Here is a 26,027-nt window from a genome sequence, read left to right on the forward strand (position 1 = left end):
AGGGGATTCATAAACAAATAGTTTATTTTATCTTATCTTACAGCATAATAAAACATTATGGATGTTTACAAAAGATAGTGTGTATTATAGTGCAAGTTTTTGGCCAGGCTGAAACATGCCTGTGCTTTTTTCCCCACTGAACACAAAGATACTGTATAACCCGTTTTATTTAAAACGGTAGTTACTCAAAGCAACAGTGTGAAAACATGTCTTCAATACTGTATACAATCATAGGGATTTGCTTTGACAAGCTCATTTTTATGTTTTCTTAACATCTAGACCATAAAAAATGAATTGAAAAAAAACAAGTGATTTCCTGACAACCAGACAGCTGTAACGCTTCACTAAAAGACTGCCAACACCAAGACTCTATAAAGAGAGTCTTTGACCCAAAGTAGAATTAGTAAAAACATTTTTTTTCAGGCAAGTGACAATTTTATGAAAATTAAGTGAAGGGAATACCAGGAAAATTCTTTGTAGTCTGTTTAGTTTTTTTAATAACTGCACACCTTGTCATGGATTATGCCTTACATATAAAACATTTGGCTTTACAGATCATTTAGTCATCATAAAAAGAAACTGTTGTTCTCTATACTGTATTGCTGGCCTAAAATACTGATTATACTCAACTTCCTAGAAAATGATCTTTAAAAAAACCAACACTTAATGTCATCTGATAGTCTCATGTAGCTGAGAGAAGAATGTCCTTGTGATCCTTTAGATTTCAGGCTGGGTTGATTTAATAACACCTGTAGTAAGTGGTAACAGAAAGTGTGGTTCAATACTGCAGGTGACACTCCTTGAGGAGGGACTTAGTCAGATACATTGCAGAGTATAATGAAAACTAACTAAACCTAACTACACAGATGTGAGAAGTATGTACAGAATGTGAATACTTTTTGCGGCTATTGCAGAAATATTGTAAACTATGAATTATATAAAGTATGGTTTATTTAATGAAAATCTGAAGCATTATGACTTTAATTCATTTAAATAAGTCTTTTGTGTGCAGATAAGCTTTTCAGGTCTGAAAAGATGTAATTCTAACATAATTCACATACACTTTCTTCTCTTATCAATAACAAAAATATCCCAAAAATCATAACTTATATCTCTTTTGAAAAAACACACTTTATGATCTCTAGCATCCACATTTACAAACTGGGTTTTGTGCCACCAATTCCGCCAATGCAGCATAGCCAACGTCAAGAATTATGTTTATTATCTACAGTGATATTTTCTTTTACCGCAATGGGGAAGTGTTGAGAAAATAAATAAATAAATAGAGACGTGCTTCCAAAATAATCAAAAGGTTGTTGTAGAATAAAAATCAAACAAACAAATATTATTAAAACTGTTAACACGATTGTGCTGTCTGCTAAATATTCAAATATAGGTGTGTTTTCCACATATTAAGAGGTATTTGGTACCTATAAATGAGAAAATACTAACATAAACTCTCTGTTTGACAGTCAGTGTTTCTGAGGGAGAAAAATGAATTCATTAACGAATGGCAAAGCCTTGAATGAACTGGATAGATATGTAGAATGACGCAGTATTCTACAAGAATACAATAAAACCTCTTTTGTACTCAAAAGTTTATAATCTAAAAAAAGGTATCAAACCGATGCATCTATAAACATCAGTCTGCGGGCGGTGTTTAGCTCACTTGGTAGAGCAGCCGCCCCATGTGTGAGGGTCTCTCTGCCTCTCTGCCTCCCCATTTCCTGTCTCTCTCTCTCTCTTAACTGTGCTTTCCATTAAAGGCGAAAAAAGCCCCAAATAAAAAAAAATAAAAAAAACATTTGTCTGGCAGCAGAGAGGGCACTGCTCTGTGTCCATTGGTGGAATGTATTCTGCTGAGTCTGAGTGCCCTGTGTAGCAGCTCCTGATTGGTCATGAGTAGATTGTGATGACCTCCCGACCTCCACCTCTCACCAGCAGCACCCTCTCCAGTCCTTCAGTCAACACTTCCAGAAATTCCATATCTGAGGAAACGGTTACGGAAGTAAAACCAAGCAAACAATAGCTGGCACACACATAGTAAAGCTTGCAATTTGCCACAGAATTTTGTAAAAGACACATTTTTGTTTTGATCATATCGGCAAAGGATACAGTTCTCATCACCATCTGTGTTACGGGGTGGCCCTGGCATGTTCAGCAGCACTAATCGAGCATCGTGGGATCTGTTGACTATTACCTCATTCAGCTTCACAGCTGTATGCATTCGCCGCACATTGGACTGATCCCTGGGGTACAGCAACATAGACAAATAAACTCTTACAAAGCAAGCTCTGACTCTGTGAAACTGAGAAACATGCAAGGTGAAAAGGGGGGAAAAGGTGAAAGGTTTAGCATCCAACTCACGGTTTGAGGCTCATGAGTTCTCTGAAGTTCTCAGGTGCATTATTCCTGTTTCTCCTCTCAGCTTCACACTTCTCTCTTGTCCATGTCATCTGAACCTTCTCTGGAGGAGCCTCCACCACCTCCTCCTCCTCATCTGAGTAAAGACTTCCCATGCGCACCAAAGAGTGTCTGTCTTTTACCAGCTGGGCCTGCAAGACCACAAAAATCTAATCAGTTTGTCCCTCAGCCTCAGTGAATTTTGGTGCCAATTTGTAAAAATTCCCTCCCGGCATTTCTGAGATGGGCCCTAGTTTCGTGGCGCAGTGCAGGTTGGTGCAGCCGGTGCAGTGCAAGTTTCGACCAGCGCAGCCCGGCACACAGTCAGTTTGGCAGATTGGTAGATCACGCTTCGCCGAGATGGGTGTGGTGGCGCAGCAGGGGGAGGCGTCACAGATTCAGCTTGGCGCAGAGGAAGTTTCGTGCGAAAATGCCCCGCCGAGGGTGCGCTGAAAGCTCGCCACCTCAAACCTGGTCTACTCTCGGCGCACGGCAAGCGCAGCCGGTGCAGTGGTAGATTGACGTGCAGGCACAGGCAGGTTTCCACAGTTCCAGGCACATTTAGATGCAATAAATAATTACAACAAACACTATTTAATGCAACTAATGAAATTAACACGTGAATTTATATCTACGTATATAGATTGTCCCGTCACATCTTATGTCAGATCAAAGGCTGTCGGCACGCGTAATGGAAACTCGACCTGAATTAACACAGCAGGGACGAACTGGGGCTAAAAAGCAGCCCCGGATGTTCCAAGAGCAGGATTGTGAGGGTGGATGACTGCATGTCACTGCCGTGTTTAGATACGCACTGTGCCGTTGTGATGATCCGCTTTATTTATTTATTTACTTATTAATTTATTAGCGGGCGAGCGACCGCGTCGTCACGCAGCCGTAATAAAAAACAAAAAACAAACAAACTATCGTCTCTCTCAGCCAACCACAACAGCCTCGGTGTCAGATAGTCAGTATATAGCCTATACTCAGCATCTCTCATCACAGAAAAAGAAATAAAGGGGACAGACAGACAGACAGAGAGAGAGAGAGGGAGAGGGAGAGAGACACTTGGCAATGCGTCCTTTATGCTGAGATGCTCCTGATTTCATCCATGTTACGCATGGTGTTTGTTTATGTTGTGATTAGTGTACACCTCTCATCTGTCTTACACAGGGTTTAAATACTAAATGTGAGTTTCTTTATTAGTTTATTAGTTTTTGTTTTTTTATACTGGGCAGCGGTTCTCAGTGTATCAGGGCAAACCTGATTAAGGATATTAGTAAACTCATTATTCGGCCACTCTGAGCTCGGACCTCCGGACCAAAACACCCATTTCCTCCTGGGAGAGGTTCGGCCTCTGGCGTCGCTGTCTCCTCCGTCCATGTCGAAGTATAAAATGACAAACTTGCGCATCGCCCGCGGCGCAGTTAAAGGTGAGGAGACGAGCTCATTTGATTGGTGAAGATCTGAATCCTTTCCCCCTCCTGCCTTATCTCCTCCCTCTTTGCCATGTGCGCCGGTAGGAGGGACAAGGGGAGTGCCTGCGCTGGCCTGCACCGGACTGCGCCGTGCACCAATCTTGCAAAATGCACCTGGACACGCCCCGTTGGCGCGGCGAAGCTGCGCTTCACCTAGACTGCGCATGGTCTAGGAAACTAGGGCCCATCATGTTAATCAGAATGGGACAGATGGACATTGGGTGTTTGTCATTGTTTTGCTGATTCATAGACATGTTCTGATCAGTAAGTTTGTAACTGCGCTCCGATTGGTAGCTTTGCATTATGTATCCAGCTACAAAGCAAGCAACCAATAAGAATTCAACTGCACACCAATGAGTGAAAATTCACCTGCAAACCAGCTAACCAATCAGAATACAACTACAACCGATGACTCAGAATAAGACTACAAATCAGTCATCAGAATATGCCTTCAAACTGTCACCATATCCCTGACCTTTGACTTTTAACCACCAAGATCTAATTAGTTTACTCAAGGTCTACATACCTCTCTTTGCCTTTCTGCACTGGACAACCTCATTTGCCTCAACATCTGGGACCTCTGCTCCATCATTAGCGTCCGCTCATATGTGTATGCTGAGATGTCACTGTCATGCTGAAATGAAAACATAATTTTAATCGTTGATGAAAATGAAACATTCTTTCTCAACGAACAGTGCAGCAGTGCAATTTAATGAATCTATGTTCAAATATTTGATTTCTATCCCCTCATCAGGCTGAATGAGGAAAGCATTTTTTTAGTCTGCATGTATCTAAAAAAAAAACAATTATTACTTGTTTCAGTAGACAAAGATGGGCATGTGGTTTTAGCTGCCATTTATATTACCACCTCAAGTTTTTACTGAGTTTGTTCTGAACATAACGAGGCATGCAATCTTTTCTCTTTTTTCTTCCAAATTACTAGATGTGTAATATGAACTCTCACCATCTCCACCACTTCGACTTCAGCCTCTATTCTCAGCTGATAAAGGAACGTTGCTAGATCTTTCTTCATCTGGATACTGTTGTCATCCATCTGGGCTACAGTAAAGATGCGCATCTTGCATTTCCTCCATACCTAAAACACAAACAAAACCAGTTCAAAATGGCCATGTGTTACTATTTGCACTGCAGTATAGAATAAATGTGAATATAATTACTCAAAGAAAACGTCAGTCAAAATCATCCTCTATTCATCAATGTTTGAACATGTTTGAAACACTATAAAGTTACTTTAAAACGCTGAAGATGGACAGTTAACTGTGTCATATTGAGCGTAGCGTTAGTTCTGGCAGGCCATGACGTCAAGCTCTTAATCAGCACAGCCTAACTGTCTTCACCTGTGCAGATCAGCTGATGGCTCAGCTGACTCTCCGTGGCTGCTTCCTATTGGGGAACTGCATTCAGAGCGCGCTATTTAAACTACTCTAGCCCGACATCACCTCCCTTGCTGCTGCTGCTTCCTCTGCCGGCTTTTTTGCAAGACGGGCTCCTGCATGAGGGAAGGATCGCCGCTCGTGTTCGTGCTCGCCCCGCTGCTCCCGATGTCGTCTCCCCCATCCGCGATGCGGACCCGCGGCGGCTGGCCCGGTGACGTGTCGTGGGGCTTCAGCGAACCTCTGGGGCGGGGGACGCCGTCTGCGGCGGCGGGGGAGGGGGGCTCCCTCTCTCCGCCGGGGCTGCACCTGGCAGGCGGGGACGGCGTCTCACACAGGTGTTCCATTGATGACAACGGCTGTGGAGTTTCTGTTTGCCAGCGTTGCTGCCACGCGGTCGGAGCGTCACACAAGGAACGGTTTGCTTTATTCTTAATTTGTCTGTTGTCTGTATCAACATCTATTGCACGTCTGTCCGTCCTGGGTGAGGGATCCCTCCTCTGTTGCTCACCCTGAGGTTTCTCCGATTTTTCCCTGTTAAAAGGGTTTTCCATGGAGTTTTTCCTCAGTCGATGTGAGGGTCTAAGGGCAGAGGATGTTGTTACGACGCCATGTAGAGCCCTTTGAGACAAACTGTTTGTGAAAACGGGCTATACAAATAAAATTGCCTTGCCTTGCCTAATTTGCGCTGGGTTTCGACCTCCATAGCGATCATACAGAATCATATTTTGCGTGGAATTATTCACCGGGGGTTCTTTGTCTATTTCCCTTTTAAAGGGGCCACATTTATTTCCAACTTAAATGGCCTCCTGACATCTCTTATGTTAGAGGGTCAGGGATTTGCCTGTGTGGTTGTTCTGGGGGGTTTTCTTTGCTGCGCTCCCTGCTTATGCCGTTCATGATGGCTCATGAAGGGCAGGGAGGTGCTCTTCCTGCCTCAGGCTTTCCACGCAAGCGCGTGGAAGAGCAGGGGGTCATGCCATGAGCCTCTCATTGTAAATAATTGACTTAATAAATATTCATGATCATCATTCATAATATGCATGATTCTATAGTCTGTTGTTGTTGTTATTAATAATTATTATTATTGTATGTGGCTTATTCCCTATTTTAAATTTTACAAAAATTATTTCCACCCGAGATAGCCTGGCATCTCTTGTTGCAAGAGGGTCAGGGATTTGCCAGCGTGGTCGTTTTGGGGGATTTTCTTTGCTACTGCGCCCGGCAATAGAGTCATTCTATATGCTCAAAAAGCAATGAGCCTCTCATTGTAAATTGATTTAATATTCATTCATGGTGATTGGTTACATCTATGTTGTTATTATTATTATTCATAATTATTAAGAGGTAGCATGTGGCTTATTCCCTATTAAATTTTATAGGCAAAAATTAATTCCATCCTAGATAGCTTCCTGGCATCTCTTAGCAGAGGTTCCAGGATTTGCCGGTGTGGTCGTTTTGGGGGTTTTCTTTGCTGCTGCGCTCCCTGCTTATGCCGTTCATGATGGCTCGTGAAGGGCAGGAAGGTGCTCTTCCTGCCTCAGGCTTTCCACGCAAGCGCGTGGAAGAGCAGGGGGTCCCAGAACAGTACCATACCGCCAAACTAAACTGTGCAAGTAAATAAATATTATTTTGACATAGTGGTCCTGACAGAAATTGAGCGTAGCGTTAGTTCTGGCAGGCCATGACGTCAAGCTCTTAATCAGCACAGCCTAACTGTCTTCACCTGTGCAGATCAGCTGATGGCTCAGCTGACTCTCCGTGGCTGCTTCCTATTGGGGAACTGCATTCAGAGCGCGCTATTTAAACTACTCTAGCCCGACATCACCTCCCTTGCTGCTGCTGCTTCCTCTGCCGGCTTTTTTGCAACCCACCTCCACCCCAGCTCCTCCTGTCATTGTATCTTGTTGGTTGCTCTGCTCTGTCTGGGTTTTCTTTGCTGCTGCGCTCCCTGCTTATGCCGTTCATGATGGCTCGTGAAGGGCAGGAAGGTGCTCTTCCTGCCTCAGGCTTTCCACGCAAGCGCGTGGAAGAGCAGGGGGTCCCAGAACAGTACCATACCGCCAAACTAAACTGTGCAAGTAAATAAATATTATTTTGACATAGTGGTCCTGACAGAACTTACTTTATGCTGTTTGAGCAGGAAAGGCAGCAGCATGAGCATCCCCCCATCATGGACGATCCACCACACGTCAATGTTCCCGTCCGTGAAGCGTTCGTGGTTGCTTGGGTAGAAGGACACGTTTTTGGGCACCATCAGGGCCAAGTGGGCAGCTGTGGTGCAGCGGACTGTGTCTGGATAGAGGTATCTGCTATTAGTAACTGTACTGTATCAGTGAATAGTGTGTTAAAGCAGATATCAGCTTCACGGCCGTTTCGGCTAATGCTGCGTTCAAGGCAGGCTTTTGAAACCGTAAGTTACAGCTTCAAGTCACAACTACGACTTGGTAGCGTTCCAGGTAACCCGTAGCTCGTGTTTTTACCATCCTGTTGTCTGTGAAAGTTCCCTATAACGGCCACTCGTAACTTCCGACCCGTGAACTCGTACCAGATCGAACTGGTATGACTTCACAGGAAGGAAAAACACAAAGTACGAGTTTCTTTGAACGCACCATGAGTTAGCAGCCCCCGCCCTTGTCAGGCATCAATTGGTCCTCGTGCTACGTCACCACATTCACGCGCATCCCTTGGCTGCACACACAGCCCTTCATGCCGTTCTCTCTCCTCATTGGATAACACTTGTATCCCACAAGGAAAATTTTCTCCTCGGGTTACAGCAGAGCAGAGTGACGGAGAGACTCGTGTTTAGGCTGAAATACTTCATGTAAGTGATTGCTGACGGGAAAATAGGACTATTTAGGACTTATATTAACAAAAACATTCCACTGATATCTGCTTTAATAAATTCAGCTACAGTGTATTCGGTGTTAGTTGAATTAGCTTTTTCAGTCCCTTTAGCTGTTATAACAAAAAGCTCAGGATAATGACTGTAATCATGAACACATACTCATTCCAGTAAACATTATACAATCAAGGCTGACTTTAGGGTGGCAGTCACTTAAATGTGTGGCCAATACTGCAAATGCTGGTTGGATCTTTTAAGCTATATTAGTATTTCATTGAGACTTACTGATGAAAGTCTTCCAGGCACGAGGGTCCTCACTCTGTCTCCAGCCATATGGCCAGCCCATCACTACGGTATTGTGCTTCATGCCTCCCAGACCACAGGACTGGATCAGATGGACAATACCCTCACGCACTTTAGATGCTACCACGACCTGGCAGAAACCCTTCACCCTCTCTATCTCCATCATATTCTTGATTGCCTGGCAGAATGAGAGGTGATTGACTGATCTTTAGGAAGTAGTAATTGGATATTTAATAGCTGAAATGAATAAAAACTGTTTGACAGTTCCTCCGTCTTGTATCTGATCAAATTAAATACAGTATATTGTGATCAGAAATACACCATAAAGACTTCTATTGCAAAAAAAACCCCAAAAAAATTATAATTACAAATTACATTAATTAAAGTTTCACTGTCTGCACCTGATTTGTCCTTACATTTGCTTCATGTTTAACTCATTGCCAACAAATCATGTCGTAAGAAATGTTCTTGCACTAATCCTTGATTTATCTGAAATGGCTCATTTGCACCATGTCCTATTGCTAACAGCAACATGTTTCTACACCTGTCCTTACACTTAACTGAAAAAAGTGATACTAAGGAGGAAATGTTATACAGAAAAAATATGTATGTTTCTTTAAGCTTTTCACATTATAAACATGTTCATACTGTGGCTACATAGTCAGCAACACAGTACAATACAGAAACATAGAACGTGTGTATGTACCTGTTCAGCTGCCTGCATTTCCCCATAGCTGTCCAGGAAGTTGCCCTGGATGACAGAGCCCACAATGGTGAGACCTTTTCCTGCCTTCAGTTGTGAGGCAAAGGTGAGCAGTCGAGGGTATTTTACATGGAGGTCCTCATCCAGCTTCAGTAGCACCAGGAGCTGAGGTCTGTAGAGCAGTGAATGACATACAATATGAGACAATGGCCTGTGTCAAAGATGTGCATTTGCAAAGACTGTCACCTCATTACAGAGAATTTTTTTTTTTTTTATTTGATGCTTCAATAGAAAGAATGGACTCATGCTCATGCAAATATTGATCTATTAAAACAGGAAAACTGAATGGTCACTGCCAGTTCAAGAACTGATGATGTAATCAGTTTCTGCCTGCATGCTTTTGTGTAAACATACAGGACATACAGAGTCAAGTATTAGTGTGATTGATTTGCAGGTAAACTGAAGTCTCGCTTAAAAATATAGCTTGCAGTTGACCAGACATGTTACTGTTGCTTTTAAAAGATTATCTCTTAGTGAATCCGTCTCAGCTTTGTAAAACTACCTACCTGTACCAATAAAGTAACTTTAAACCCTGAACTTTTGTTGAAATAAGGTCATGGAAATGCCAGTGACTCAACAGTTATTGAGTACTACTGATTCTTAAACTTTGACTGACTCAAATTAGACTGCAAACCGCTTGCAATGAGATCTTTGCTTTTAGATGTGTTATTACAGAAAATGTTTGAAACCCATTATCAAATGTTATTGTGTCACTGATGGATGCAACTATAGAAGAAATTACTTAAATTTGCCTACCAAGGTGATCAGGTTTAACCTCTTTAACCCACCAAGCCAGTGCTTACTCAACTGTGTTGTATACATTGTATTGATGTATTGTCTCTATTCCATTAGAGCAGCTGTTGTGTCACTACCACTGTCTGGGGAAGAGGAAGTGCAGCATGAGAGTGATTACAGTGTATACAACACAAACAGTTAGCACGCTAACTTACTGGAACTGATTGGCAAGCATGACGCCAATGAACAAATAAGGGAGAGAAACCTTGGGCCACCACTTCCCAAAAGTGCTTTTATTGCGTGTGTACTTGCCAAATGACACTCTCTCGTTGTATACTTGAAGTTCAGTGACCCCATTCTGGAAGTTGTTTTAATGGTGAGCAGGGAATCTTATGACTCATTATTTCATGCCAGTCCCACGCAAAGAGTCTTAAACTATACCGGTAAAATCTTGAAAAACTAGCAGGTTCTCCCTATTAAATTTCATGTGTCAATGAGACATAGGCTGTGCTCTAGTCTATTGACTGAATCAACAGTTTGATATTGTGAAACATTTGTCAAATGATCTGATTATTCTTTTACAACAACAACAACTACATGTCATGTGACTCCAGAAATGCAGTTTGAATACCCTGGGAAATGTTTGCAAGGAAATATTTCAGAGCATCTTCTGTAGGTGTAGCTGTACCTCCAGTTCTTGGTGTGTGGGGGTCCGACCTCAAGTCTCAGCAGGGCGTAGCGTGCAGCACTGAGCGATAGTCCTCTAATACCATCGCCCCACTCCTTCTCTGCTCTGTTCATAGAAGCACAAATGTCATTATCCAATCACTGAGAATGCACTGGAAGTTAAACGCATTTCACTCCAGACATACCCCTGATACTCAATGTATTTGTAGATCATCCCAGCAATGCCCATGGCCACTATAGCGTAGTACCAGGAGGAGATGAACATTAAAGCCAGACACATACTCATACCAAGGAAGGACAGAGCCCTGTGGGTGTGGCAGACATGTCTAAAATTACATTTCTGCATAGCAACAGCAGTCATTTGCAAGGATACATAATGAATTACTTTAGTCTTTCATGACAGCATCTATAGCATGAACAGAAATGATCTTGTAATCAAAGAGTTGGAGGAGGAGGAGAATCTAGGAGAAGTATAGTGTCCCCACCACCTGTTCAAAGTATGATGGAGATGATGATGGAGCTGCACTCACCAGTGGTAATATCTAAACCTTGGCCTCCAGTTTGGGGTCCGTAAAAGAGTCTGAACTGCACAGGCCAAGTTCACGAAGAGATAGCACATCAAGAAGAACCTGGTGAACAAAGACACAGGCAATTTTTGTGTTTCATGTACACAACATGTCTGAGGGAAGTTAATGTGTAAGGTGTGTATAGTACATACATGGCTTACTGTATGCCATATTTTTAGTATATGCAAGTGAACTTACATGGAAAGGATAGGAGCAACCATATCCAGTGAGGCAATGAGGATACCCAACTCTGCTATGAGACCAGTCAGCAGCAGTGCCCATGTAGGCTCCCCATTGCTCTTCCCATGACCAAACACCTAAAACAAAAACAAAAAAAATGACTCAGAACCTTCGCATACAGCAATGCAAATCACTGCTTATATCATATTCAAATACATTTTCAAGGAATAGCCTATATTACCAAATGCAAATGATTCCAGCGCATCAAACTGCATGTATTTTTAGAGTTATTCTGAATATTCAAATAATCCCATGTTAGACATAATAACTGTTGTCCATCTGTCAACAAGCCTGTTGGACATTTCTTGCAGAGAGTAAAGATCTTTCAGAATGTGAAATGGTTAACGTTTTATCAACAGTGTCAGCCGGTGCTTCCCCACCCTGAGGAAAGGGATGATGTTGTCCTTCGCAATAGCCTGTAGAAGTCGTGGGGCCCCAGTCAGAGATTGCAGGCCTGCCCCAACCGTAGAGAAGAAGGAGCCAATGACAATAACCCATGGAGACGGCCACGACAGAGTCCCCACCACCAGGTTTTTTCTGACAGCATCCCCAAACCTGCAAGTATTTTTGCCATTATTAAAGTTTACTGTTCCAAGAAGTCTGATCATAGTAGTAACTTGCAGTAGGATTCAATGAACTTACTTGTCCCTTAAAACAACTCCTTCAATACAAGCCCCAAACAGGACGACGGAGCTTAAATCTGAATACAAGGGGTGAAGGAGCTGCTCACATCACAAACATGAAAATCAAATCTGATTTATTTTCCTGTTTTACCTTTCTGAGTTGAATTATGAAGTCACTGAAATAAAGGATACAGACAAGTGAAGTAGTGGTTATGGCTAAAATAGTTCCCACGGGGATGGACTTCTGCGCATCCCGGAGATCACCGGATCGGTTGGAGCCTGCCATGATACCTACATGAGAAAAATAAAGTCAGTACTTAAACACATGGGACATTATGCTCCTACTGGCTGGATTAGAGGTTTAAAGCTTCCTTGTCTTTTTGCATCTGCAAGGTAATTATAATTTGTTTTTATTACCTTATGTAAAAATGACTACTCACTTTATGAGTTCATATTGTATAGAAATTAGGTCGGTCACCGGCAATAGGGTCTTATTGTCTACATCGTATAGATTACAGGTTTAATAGATCGACCATTTATGGCAAACATACTATTATATTGCTGTATTAGTGAGACATAACACAAGTAAGTAATTTGACTGAGACAGAAGAGAGTGCTATAAAAGCTGTTGATTTGTTTTAGGATGTTGTTTTACCTGTGGCAGATGGGAAGAAGATCCCAACCAGAAGTGTGAACGATGTAGCGATGTCAGCTGACACATACATGCCAAAATTGTCCATGGCGCCGTGGGCATCCACTGACTGTAGCCCTGCTTTCTCTAGGATCTCTCCTTTCTGCATGTAGTTGCCCCACATGTTTTCTAATGGGAGAAGAGATACTTAGAGCACTGGAAACGAATGAGCATTATAGGAAGGTGACATTAATGAAGCAGGACATCTCTTTGGCAATTTATTTCCAAAATACAGGCAGTTCAATTTTCAGATTAATAGAATTAATAGTTAGTTCACCTCTAAAAATCCCACTGCCCAGTCCAGGGATGCCCTGTATTTCTGTCACATTGTTCTGCATGAAGTAGTCATCACATTGAGCGCTGCTCATGTTCCCCGGCAGGCAGAACCTGTCCCACAGCTGACTGGGCACTGTGATGTTGCCCTCAACCACAGTCTTAGCACACACATCAAAGCGATCTCTCACCAAAGTCCTGTTACCCAACATGCAGATCCTACAGCAAACACACAGAATTTAGAATATCATTGGTTAGACAACTAGCACAATCATCATCACCAATAAAAATAAAAACTATCAAAAGAAAGAAAATAATATGGAAACATTAATTATTTATTTATGTTATGCAAGCAATTCAGAATTATCATGATCTCCTCCCACTTAAACCAGTTATCTCAGATTAATTAATCTCTATAATTCTCAGGACACCCTGTTAAATTCATTCCCCTGCAGACTTACGAGAATTCTGGTGGGTGGCTAGCAGATTTGATTGCCCCGGCATAGATGGAAACAATTGAGATAATAACACATGTCAGGAAAAGAGAGGCCAGCTTGTTGACATATTTGACTCCCACAAAAACCACTACTGCCATCAGAGTGAGGCAGATGGAGCCATACACTCGCATATTGTTCAGCATGGCACTGTCACTCCCAAGGGGGTCAGTGGAGTGAAAGATGGCTGCCTGAGGGACCAGATATTTCTGAGGAGGAAAAAAAGACAACACAAGATTTAATGCAAGCATACTATAGTGTGTGGAAAATGCATGCAATAGGTTGTTATCTGTTACTTAGGGACTGTAGAATAATATTTTAACAAACTGACCAAGAAGATTTCAATGGCACCAAGTATGTACATGGCAGAAGCAAAGGTGGTGCCCAAGTAGAAGCACAAACCCACAGCTCCTCCAAACTCAGGACCAAGTGAGCGAGATATCATGAAGTATGCCCCTCCAGCTGCAAAAGACAAAACAAACTGTTGGATGCTGAAATCCTCTGGAAATACCTCTCTCAACTGCAAGCAGTAGATTTGGTAGGTTTCTGCTGCCCCCTTGTGGAAGGAGCTGTAATAGGAATTATAACTTCGATTTAAGAGCAGACAGTGGATCTGAGGGACCAGCAACTAATTATCTTAAAAAAGCAGGTATGTATTGAATTAATATCCATAAAGTTCTACGCTATTCTTCATGAGATCAGGCAAGAGAAAAATATGCTACAACTGTAAGTGTGGCACGAATAGAAAAATAGATGCAGAGTAAATGTGACATGGTCCCAAGTATTACCTGGAACGACACCATTAGTAGCAATGGCACTCATTGATATGGCTGTGAGCATTGTCTGCAAAGGAAAGAGGAAATTATAATATAGGAAAGGGCACATATCACACAGACATCATGGACACTTTTCAACTTAACAGTAACATCCACTGAACAAAATGACAGCTGAAGCTAACAGCGGTTTAACATAGTAACATACTCATACATGTTTAGCATAATATGTAAGGTTTAGGTGACAAAAATACAAGTGAGGCTGACATTCTTTGTCTTTAATGCATTGATCGCTGCTGCTTATGTAACCGTGTAAATTCTATTGACTGATTTAGCCAATAAAAGCTGTCTCATGTCCCACACTGATGTTGGGGTCAGCCCTGTCTGTATGTCTGTGTGTGTGTTTGTGTACAGTATGTGTCCTCATACTAACACATGAGCAGCACATGAGGACAATCAGGAGGGACTGCATGACGCCTGCCATCCCAACGATCCATGTCAGTCTCAGAAAAAGAATGACACCAAAGATGTTCTGGAGACACGGTAGGTAGACTCCCATCAGAGTGCCCATGTTGGGAGACTGACAGAGGGGGAAAGAGGGAGAGAGGGAGGGGGGTAAAGAGAGAGGGGAGAGTATTGAGCATGACATTTCAGGAAACAAGTGTATTGATCATTAGTATTGATTGATGTACTTTTTAAAGGTCGTTCAATCATGTTATCCACTCTTTGCATGTATCCAGGTCTTTCGCAGGCACGGTCTGACTGCAGAGCGTGCAAAGGCACAAGCCATCAATCAACAAGTCTTAATACAAAACTAGACCTTGGACAGCAAGGCACAGAAAGGGCTAGAAGTGGAGGATAGTGTTATTAAGACTCAAGCGCACACAGTAAAAACAGTAAGGCACAGTGTTCCTCAGCTGTGCCCTGACTCCTGACCTTGGGGGTTTTGCTACGTGAGGTCTCAGTACTCTCCTCCTCTTCATGCTCCTTGGCTCCCTGGGTAATGTTGGTGTAGTTGACCAAGCGGCTGAGCAGAGAGGAAACCTTCGGCCGAATGTCCAGTTCTTCCTGAAATGAGAGAGAAGGGGACGAAGTGAAATGAATGAATTTAATTTCAGTCCATCATCTCACAGAAATATTAGAAAGTAAAAATAACAGACCTCAAACAAGGCCAGGTTCCTGTCATAGAAATCATTCTTCTTGCTTGGACCATCAGCACCCTTGAGAAATGGACTATCTTCTTTATGGTTCCCATGTCCTATTGGGGAGAGGAAAGAAACACCCAAGGTCAACAATAAAAGATAAAGTAGTTTTCAGGCAAACCAACAATTTCTCTGCCACTAAATCAGGCAGTTCTGGTGTCACGGACACTTTAAGTGCAGCATCAAGTCAATGAGCATCACATTTACTGTAACAACCAGACTTTCATGGACAGTACATACACCTAAGGTTCATGTACAGACTGAGCACTGGGTGTTGCACCAAAGACACATTGTAATGTTGGATTTATGTTGTGAATGGAGTTAGGAGGTAGTTTGTGTTTCTCTTTAAATGTGACCTTCGAGGGTAACATTTATGCTTTTTGTAAATGTGTGTTTTTGTATTTTGTTATTATTTGTGTGAAACTTGGACGTCATGGGACGCAAGACAAATTTCAGAGTGATCTGACAATAAAGTATTATCTTATCTTATCTCTTATCTATCCAGTGGTGTCAGTACTGATTCACAAGCTTCTCTAACATAAAAAGGGGGAAAAGAGGGTAAAAGCAGTACTGACCTGCAGTTTCTTAAATATGTTGTTAAGGCAGAGTACAAATGGATAATTCATACCCTAAGTCTGCATCGTGTTGCTTTACTTTAAAGATGAATTAAAATATTATAAACAATTATGGACCTACAGTGATGTGGCTAAAAGTGTTACAATTTCAGAATATTTAAACATAAAGCTTCAAACACGTTGGATGTCACAAGGATGAAATCTTCCATAGGGCAAAAAACATCATTGCCTGTGCAGTAATTAATAAGACAAAGTAGACAGGAAAAATACAATGTTCTAAACCAACTCCAGTTGGCAATCCTTTAAAATATTCAATCAGTTTTTAATTGTCACTATTAATTATAAATCAAACATTTTAATAATCTCCATGTAGCAGCCAACTAAAACACAATGCAGTGAAGGTGCAGCGAAAGGCCAAAAACAGCACAGACCAACAAAACAAAGTCCAGGTGATAAACAGGCAAATAATTAGATTTTACTCTCATTAACTTCTGCTTTTGATGAAAAGAATCAAGCAGAGATGAGAACAGTGCCTGGGGCAATTATTACACACAAAGTCACACTGCAAACTCTATCACACACACAGTCACACTCACACTCACTGGCATACACACACCTCATTACCTCGAAATTACCTAAGGTTGAGTTATTGGAGCATGTAAACTTAAACAGTGGCATCTCAAAACCCAAATTAATCCTGCAACAAAAAGTCTGCCAACTTACCAAGAGGGCATGAAATAGAAAAACATTCTCAAATGTGTTGAAAGTATGCCAGCTTTGCTCACCTGTGTCCTGTGTCCCACTGCTGTAGGTTTCACTGTGGGTGAGCATAGTTATGTGCTGTGTGCAGACTGCAAAAGAGTAGTCTGTGCTCTAGCTGGGGGAATTGTCGATTACTATCCAGGACACCCGGTCACCCGGGGTGAACACTCATTCAGGGGCCTGATCTAACACACACACATGGTGCACAATGAGGGAGGAGGAGAATTGAGGGTACAGACACACACATGCAAGGCGCATGTCTGCTCATGGGGATACAAAAGCAATGGGCATTGGGTATTTGAGATATATAGGTTAAAGGTTGTACTGATACCCAGGACATCTCTGAAATTATCCTCACCACTTACTAATTATCTTCCAAGATTGAAGAAACATTAATTTGCAATAACTTGGAAGACATGATGTGATGTTTAAGTGAAGAAAGCACTGAGAATTAAAACATGAAAGTGAAACAGGATTCAGTAAAATTCCTGATTATCTGTCTTTCCAAACCCTGCCAAAAACACAGTTGGAGGACCATAGTGATGGCTGAGAACAGATTAGAAAGAAAACAATGTCAACAGTGTCCTCTGGTGTCATCTTGCTGTCAATGGAATGAGATAAAAACAACATACGCATTTGAAGCAACAATTAAGGGGGTTGATGGCAGAGGCTCTGATCCACAGCCTCTTGAGTGAGAAATTCTCAGCTGGCAGTTGAGAGGAACTATGACCCAATCAGTGCTGCTCCAAACATTGTCGTCTAGTGCCAAAAATCCCAAATAGTTTAGCTTCCAACTTTGGAAACTCATTTAAGATCAGGCTGTGAAGACAGTGGGGGTCTCTTGCTAATAAGTTCACATTAAATGTATAATTAAAAAGATTAAAGATTAACTGGCCTGTTGGCACACAAGAGTCTTGCTGTGAGCACAGAGTAACATAGAGGCTTTACAGAAACATGCACCGACATGTTACCTGTGCCCCAAGCCAAAGCAGATCTACACCAAAGTCAGAAGACACTTATTCTGTCAGACAGATACATGTAGCTACATACGTTTGTATCTAAAGAGATAACTTACACAGGGACGGTACAACCTAATTTCTGCACATTTCACCAACAACAGTATTTGCAAACAAGCAATTAAGAAACTCTAGCCTTTATTTTTTCTTTCGCTGAAAATAGCAGCTGAGAAAACAATCAAATCACACAACAATCATACAACTCTTTCACAGTCCTTACTCTTATCTGCCGTTGCTGTTGTCAAATATACAGTATGTAATGGAGAAGAAAATATGATATTTCCCATAGAAATATAGTGGAGTGGGTGAAAAGTGTATAGTAAAAAAACGCATGTAGAGTAGGGGAGAAGTTGAGCATAGGGGCAAGTTGAGTCACCCAGGAAACCATAAGAAAGATTGAGCCTGTGACCAAATATTATGGAAGAAGGCGTCATTTCATGGAGTCTGTCAAAGTAAGAACCACATGGGTAAAGTGGTTTGACATGTAAAGTCAAGCTTTACTTTCAAAGAGAAAGATGAGGGGTTCTTCCCAAGATGTGACGTAATCACAAAACTCCCCAAAGCTCTCTGAGTTTGAGGCTCAGCAGGAAGTCCCTGCAGTTTGTGTTCACCTGCAACCTGGACAGGTGGAGTATTAAGTAAAGGGGGAGGTGGGAGATGGATGGAAGGCAAGGAGGGGGGTGGATCAACTTACCCCACTCCTATGCTCAATTTACCTCATCCACAGGGTAAGTTGTGCCAGGAGACCCCTTTTGTCGAACACGGTTATATGTTTACACTCATTTGTTTGTATGGATGCACAACATCCATAAATATACAGTATATAGATATACAAGTTAGCAAAAAAAATTATAATTATCTTGATGTGGTGATCCTGAATATGAAAAATGGCTCAATTTACCCCACTCTCCCCTACAAGTGCCTCAACATTGTACCCCAGTACATTTCTTCATGGATTTTAATATTGTTCAACCAGAAAATCCTGAAAATAAAGGGCAGCGATGATATCAAAAAGATAAAAGATTAGCTATACCGCTACACCCACACAAGACTACTTTGCCTCACTGCTCATGACTGAGCACCGGTGTTTGCTAAGATCTGACGTTTTGTATTGAAGGAAATTCAAAGCTCACACCGGAAATTAAAAGCAAGCTAGCTGACATTAGTTAGCTTAACTGTAACTAAGGCAGAAGTCAGAAACTAGCGAACATGAGTGTTCATTCATAGAGTCATCCGTAGAGACTTGACACATCCTAATCCAGAAAGGAGGTAGCCTAATAGGTAAACTGTTGTTCTATTAGGGGGTTGTTTCAAGCCTTAATTTAAGTCTCAATCAGAGAGGCAGATGACCTCAACCACCACCCACACCGCCTATGGTTTGAACCCTGGCTTTCTTTAAAAAGTAAGTCTCCATGTCATAAATGATTCAAATGTAACGCAGAAACAGCATGCTGTGTGTTCATTTACTTTCTCTATGGCACTCAAAACTATTTCAGCCATTAATAACTGTCATAAAACAAAAGACTATTGAATAACAAATAGATCATACATTCGGCCATTGCTTTTAAATTGTAACCTCAGTCAAATACAAAATGCAACTAAAGCCCAAAGTAAATGTTTTTACAGACTGTGAGTGTGTCAGGGGGTCAGAGTACAATTTCTTGTGCAGGTATAGATCAATGCCCAGAAGAGAAGATGCCAAATTGTCAAGATTATTGAAAGTGCAAAGGTTATGGGCTCTAAACAAAAGCAAAGTTCTCAAGCCAACAAAGACAAAAAGACAAAATTTATGATTTGTCATGGGTCCAACGAACAAATTCCAGAAAGCAGCTCCTGCTAAACATCTTCAAAGCCTTTCCACCAAACAGGTCATTTGTTTACTTTATCTGGCTTGCAGTGTACTTGGCTGAGGCAGTTGGAGCATTCATGAGTTTTGTAATTATCTATTAAATGCTTTCAAAGCCAGCAAATGTTCAAGTGAGAAAGAAACTTTACAGTAATGGGTCTGCACTTTTTAAAAGCCGATTAGACGTGGAAAACAATATCGCTGTCCGTTAGCTGCTTAGGGTTGGAAAAAGCCTCTTTGCTGAACTTTCTCTTTAATAAACATTTAAGACACCAAGGCAGCAAAGTCGGGCAGTTTAGTCCACACTAAGCAAAATTCAGCAAAAATGACATATTTAGGTGCTCTGTGCATTTGTTCGTGCATGTTTGAACATGTGTATGTAAAAATGTGAGAGACAGACAGTAACAGAGACTACTTATACAGTATATGCTTATCCTCCACCCATTTCTACATGTCTTCAAAGCTAAAATGTACTGTGCCACTGGGTTGGGCAAACATGATACAACTAATACCTGGCAACAGCACAAATAGTAAAAGGCTAAATGCGTTCTCTATTGTTCACAGTATCGAGATCATTATATGATTCTGTGAACTCCTTCCCAGCTTCTTATTGTCAGAACCTAAACCACTCTGACCTCTTACAGAATTGCTTTTTCGCCCCAGGGTGCATAAACAGAAATAGAGATGGATCAACTTTTGGCTGTAAATAATTGTAAATACTTAACATGATTTATCTGGAGTATTGCTTATTACATCCAACATGATTAAAAGCCTCATTACAAACAGTCATACCGATGGATTGCAGAAGATTTGACAGCCAGGATGTGCTTGTGGTGTATATGCACCACTGTGGAGGCAGAATGTAGCAACATTTGACTTAGTACAAGTCACAATTCAATAAATAACACACAAATAGAGTGTCCTATGCAGGAGATCACTGTAGTTTCTATAGCTATCCTCCAACTTTAGCTTGGAAAGGAAAGAAGGAACTGAATGCAAATATATTCATGATAATCATGGTTACTCTAACTGTCACCTTGCAATTCATTGTAAAATCCAAAAAGCAACTTTGCTTATTTTCCTAATACACTGATGTATGATCTTGGTATGCTTAGAAATGCAAATCTGGAAAATGAAATGGTATTTACATGTACAGGCAAAATATATTGTAACTTGAAGTATACTTCCACACTGTTGCATTAGTATTCATTACATTTTTAAGCCTGCAGTGTTGTGGTAGCTGCTAGCAACTGTTTGGTCATGAAAAACCAGTGAGCATACCACTTGGGATTCCAAGTTAAGACATCTGACTTCTCATAACTAGATTTGATATAGTTGTTTGTTTCACTTTACTGTCTCTCCTCCCTAGCCTGTAGCAAGAAACATTTTAATTCTGGTACAGCAACAGGCCAGTGTTAGCTGTAATGGCTGTGTTCCATGAAGAGTGACATCTGGACAGAGCAGAGGAATGCTAACCTGCTGAGCCGTACAACAAAACATATTAGCTTTGATGTGTGCTAATGATGAGAACAGTGCGGCAGCTCAGTCTGTTTACCTCAGGGGGTGAAGGTGGTGCACTACACAACAGACTTTCATATCAGTCAGACTTTATTTGTATAGCACTTTTCATTCTAACATAATAACACAAAAGTAGTCTGCTTTACATAATAAGAAATAATAGCCCCCAATTCCACCCACTAAGCAAAAAAATCAGGTTATAAACAAGGGACTCAATAAAAACAGAAACTGAGGAAACACTGTAATAAATCTCTTACATTTGCAATTAGTGAACATGAGAGGCAGGGTGAGAAATTCAGGAAAACAGGTCAACATTCAGAATAAATCAATTATGAGTGACTCCAGAACTGAAATGAAAGGTGGGGTATTGTAAGAAAGTAAACAAAAAATGAAAATGTAAAACAGCCTAAAAGGGCAAGTCTTGTGTTTCTTAACATTCTCTGCTTCCCTCTGGAAAGGCTGTACCAGAGATGTGGACTGTTATAAAAAGGTTTGCTCTGTATATTTAACTCACATAAGACCTCATCAGGTAGCCAGTGCAGGGGCTGTAAAACTGGTGTAAATCCGCTTTTGAGTCTTAGTCAACACAAGTGCTGCGAAGTTGTACTTGAGATATATTCTTCTAAAGGAGCATTACAATAAATAACCCTGCAAGTGTTAAAAGCAGTGGTGTCTCTGTATTGGCATGAGCCACAAACGGTCACACTCATGTGGTTCAGGGCCTTAATGCTAGTGCGTGTAATTTTGTATTAAGCAATAGGATTATGTCTCTGCTGTGTCTTTGCCAAAATGCTAATGCACCTAATGAAGTTCAAAGCCTTACAAACATGAAGGCCTTCTTTGTGTGAATGTGCACAGATCATAAACTGTGGTCTAGAGATGAACTCCTACTGCTAATCAACAGTATACAGTACAGTAGCTTGCTAACAGCTCATTCCTCAGTAACTTCAATGAGTGATCAACAACTTGGGTGTTTTCCACAGAGTGGATTGTAAAGTTGTGCATTTATTTCTTGAATTGTGTATTGCAACCCATTTGGTCGCACATCCCTTGAAAAATGGGAATGTAAACACGAAGTTCCTGTACAATAGCCTGCTGTAAATTTCATTCTTATCTTGTTACAGTCCTAATTTTCTGTCTAAATATAAAAGCCAAGAAGGACAGCTTATGAAATTGCAATTAAGTGGCACTCTGTTGCTACCTTGCCTGTGGTACCATTACTTCTTCTACTAAAATTCCCAGGTCAGGGAATTGGGAAATACACATGAAATTGCTAAATTTAAAATGCTTGAATTTGCCAGCAGTCATGATAGCAATATTTCACACTGCATGTTGGTAAACAGATTTGTCCAGATATTTCTAAACTTTCATTCTGATGAAATGCTAAAGCATCTTCAACTAGTTTCATATTCACCACACACCAGCTTAGTAAAAGTCACTCATGCATGAATACAGGACAACTTTCATGTTTTTGTATGTACAGTAGTCCTGTTGTTTAGAGCCTACAAAGTGTGGCAGTAAAGAGATCATCAGGGACAGCTGCAGCCAGATACCCATAGGAAAAAACAATGCCTTAGCTGCTCTGCTTGCCATGCCTTGCCCAGTCACCTCGACGTGAATGAGTAGATCGAGCAAAGATGGCAGATGACTGGATGGAAAGGTAGCTGCATCATAGGAAATGCGTGACAAATCATTTAATTAAAGTCTCTTTATCATCTACTACAATCTTTATAATTTATCAAGGGCTGTGCATGAGTGTATCTGTAGCTACAGTATACAAGAATTTGTTCCAGCTCTGTCATCAGCTTCACATTCCTCTTCAGGCACAGTGTTTATCTCTCAGGGGCTGTCATGTGTGTCGTGCCAGACAGCATGACAGGAATAGTCACCCTGTTCTCCTCCTGAATTACAGATGGAGCATAGCAGCATTTTCCAAATGATCCACTCACTATTAGTAGTCTGATGTAATTTTAACATGCATTCTATGGTTGCTATATTTTTACCACAATTAGGTTAAGTGCTACAAAGTGTTTTAGCATCTCTCAGCCAACAGGTTTTTTGTTTTGTTTTTTAACTCAAAGCTATTTCAATCCATTCAATTTACTTATTAGCCACAGCAAGTAGCTGTTTTTAGCTCTGATAACCGCACTGTTCGCCACATGTTCACAGCACTTGACACAAAACTTTTTGGCTAACTCATAATCACAGTGCAGCATTTAATAGCTTAAAACCCAAATATTGTTTTCCACAATTGGTGTATACCAAAAGAGAGAGTCGGTAACATGAATCCAATCCAAATGATTGCTCATGTTATACACAATAAATCAAATCATAATTTGAAGAATTAAATAATAAAACTGATTGTCATATAAGTATGAAGAACCATTCCATTCTTAGACCATTAGTGGCCAATTGCAACATTTAACTGTCCACAAATTAAAAGTAATTAGTGCTATGACCATGTATTTTCTTTGTGAGAGGTCTGAGGTCTCTATGATCAGTATACAGATGACCAGATGTAAAACTTCAAATGGGTTACCACTTGCACAAGTGTCCCTTTATTTCAAGTGGCACAGACCTAAAGCAGAGCTGTAAGCAGAGCTGTAGATCTTGAAGGGAAACGTGAAAGCTACTTCAGGGTAGTTGCTCTTGCTCGGAACTTCAGCACTCTCACAATGACCACAGTGTTAAGACTGGTCCTGTCCCGTCCTGCGTTGGACAGAGTTGAGTTCATGGCCTGAAACAGACTCTGCACTGTATCACTTCATCCATGCTGCAAACGTCACACTGCAGCTGAGACACACAAATCCACCACTCCCATGGTGAAATCATCCAGTACATGCATCTCCTTCTGGACTAGTTTACCACAATGACTTTCCCACCCAACTTTTTTTCCTGTTTAGAAATGGGAATATGTTCATGCCTAAAACTTGCTTCCAGTCAAACTCAGTGGATAACATAGACTTGTGAAGCCACTTGGTTTAGTTTTCAGCTGTCTCTCAAACATAATACAAACATACTGTGTGCCCTTTGCTCACGCAGAGTTACTTCCTTCTACATCTCCTCCTTCTCACCCTGCCCAGTATAGTCATCCCAGCAGCTGTCCACTGAGGTTAATGGCTGCTGTTCTCGGGCTTCAGCAGGAAACTTTTCCTTGGGTGGGTAACTAAGATTTGTGACAGCAGGATGACAGGGGAGACAGCAACAAACTTGTGCAAAACACAACACTCCCAGGGGTTATTTAAGGACATCTGTTTTTTTCATTATCTGTCATTAATTTTGATTAAAATGGGCATGGTACAAAGTTCTGCTCTGACCACATTAGAGACACCACTTTCAGACACTACTTTATGTACAGTATCTCTCAATTGTTTTAACTTGCATTTCTGCTGTTGAGAATAAAGTTAGGCTCTAAATGGTGACATCCATGCATTCCAGAAATACCCAAGCCAACAGCTAAGTAAACATGTGCTGAGAGTCCTTATTTTAAAACACAGATCATCCTATCTGCACGGCCCTGTTTCACTGCAAATTGATGTACTCAGACACTTGCTCATACATTTATGCAAAAAACACATACAGAAGACATGTATCCTTTTTATATGCTTACATACAGAAACAACTTTGATGAGTCTTGAACTTGAATCTCTACTGATGTTTTTCAGTAGTAGGAAGCTCTAACCATAACAGTCAGCATGACATTCACACTGAGACAACTTGTAATATAAATGTTTTGCCAGTCAGTGTGTAGGATCGTGCCCAGCCCAGCCTTCTGGGTACTTGGTTAAGCGTGGGTGCCTGATTTTTAAAAGGGCCACGCCCATGAATGTCTTCTATTGAAAAAAGAAAACAAAAAAAAACTCAGTTCCCCACTTGGTTCTCCTTATTCTCTCTCTCTCTCTCACACACACACACACCAGTGCTGCGCTCACATAATCCTGTCAAGCAGCTACAAACTCCTCTCTCCTCTTCTCGATCTCCTTCCCTCTCCTGTCGGGGACCGGTCTCCCTCTTTGTACGTTGATACAGTGGAGAAACAAGAGAGTGACAGTAAAAGACAAGCAGGCGCAGAGGAGTGAGGAGGGAGAAATCTGCTCCTGTGTTGTTCAGCAGCCAATCTCTGTGAAAGGAAATCCTCCCCTGGCACAAAGAGAACTCCATCTTTTGTGTGAGAAAGCACTTGAGGCCTTTTCTTGTTGCACTGGTACCGTCCCCCCACCTCACACAACCCACCCCCGTTGTGTTTTTCCCGCACGGTTCTCACCCCTTTCATTGTTTTCCCTTTGTTACTTATCCGTCCCACAGTTTGTTTTAAAAGGCTTCCACAGCCAGGGGAGAAACACATCGAAAAAAGGTAAAAGAAGTGCCTGAACAATTTTCCCTAAAGTGAGCTGTCAAAAACAGACCTGTCTGCTAGAGGAAAACCGCTTTCTGGCCCTAGAGAATTGCCATGGTAACCATACAACCAGCTGTTCACAACGCTCCGAAGACAAAGCAAAGCCTCCCCATGCTCTGTTGAGCCCAGCTCAGGAAGTAACATTTTTAGGACACATGTTCTCAGTCACAAAACTTCTAAAGTAGTCAGTTTGTGCTCAAGATAACAGAAAGAGATGAGCAAAAGTTGTGGGACTCACCATCAGAGCTGACAGTATCTTGATGATCATGGTGGTCCTGTCCAGTGTCTCTGTAATCCACCCAGTTAATCCCCTCTAGACTGTCATAGCTGGACTGAGCGCGGTCCTTCACCGGTACCACTGTGAAGTGAGGCATGTTTTCATCACTCTCCTCTGTGTCTCTAGCTCAGACTCGGCATAGCAGGCTAGCTGTTAGCCAGTTTAAG

At 41.5% G+C, this 26,027-nt stretch overlaps 1 protein-coding gene across 2 annotated transcripts; it reads right to left on the reverse strand.

The window, feature by feature from the left end:
• Positions 1–322: 322 nt before the first annotated feature.
• Positions 323–26,027, reverse strand: slc12a4 (solute carrier family 12 member 4). 2 transcript variants are annotated; one of them, XM_084001462.1, is made up of 24 exons: positions 25,822–26,027; positions 15,429–15,526; positions 15,205–15,336; positions 14,702–14,848; positions 14,284–14,338; positions 13,827–13,957; positions 13,463–13,704; positions 13,006–13,220; positions 12,693–12,857; positions 12,230–12,328; positions 12,057–12,114; positions 11,795–11,969; positions 11,373–11,491; positions 11,139–11,237; positions 10,794–10,913; positions 10,610–10,714; positions 9,130–9,298; positions 8,406–8,601; positions 7,401–7,570; positions 4,846–4,977; positions 4,408–4,515; positions 2,368–2,555; positions 2,116–2,249; positions 323–1,988 (listed from the first exon to the last, which is right to left on the reverse strand). In XM_084001462.1, exons 1-24 carry the CDS (start codon positions 25,955–25,957, stop codon positions 1,897–1,899), a joined length of 3,285 nt encoding a protein of 1,094 aa, XP_083857588.1. In that variant the 5' UTR covers positions 25,958–26,027; the 3' UTR covers positions 323–1,896. The 2 variants fall into 2 exon arrangements, with proteins under 2 accessions (XP_083857588.1, XP_083857589.1); XM_084001463.1 differs by lacking the exon at positions 25,822–26,027 and adding an exon at positions 16,046–16,167.

The sequence above is a fragment of the Trachurus trachurus genome (assembly GCF_905171665.1).
Source record: "Trachurus trachurus genome assembly, chromosome: 3".
Classification (NCBI taxonomy): Eukaryota; Metazoa; Chordata; class Actinopteri; order Carangiformes; family Carangidae; genus Trachurus; species Trachurus trachurus.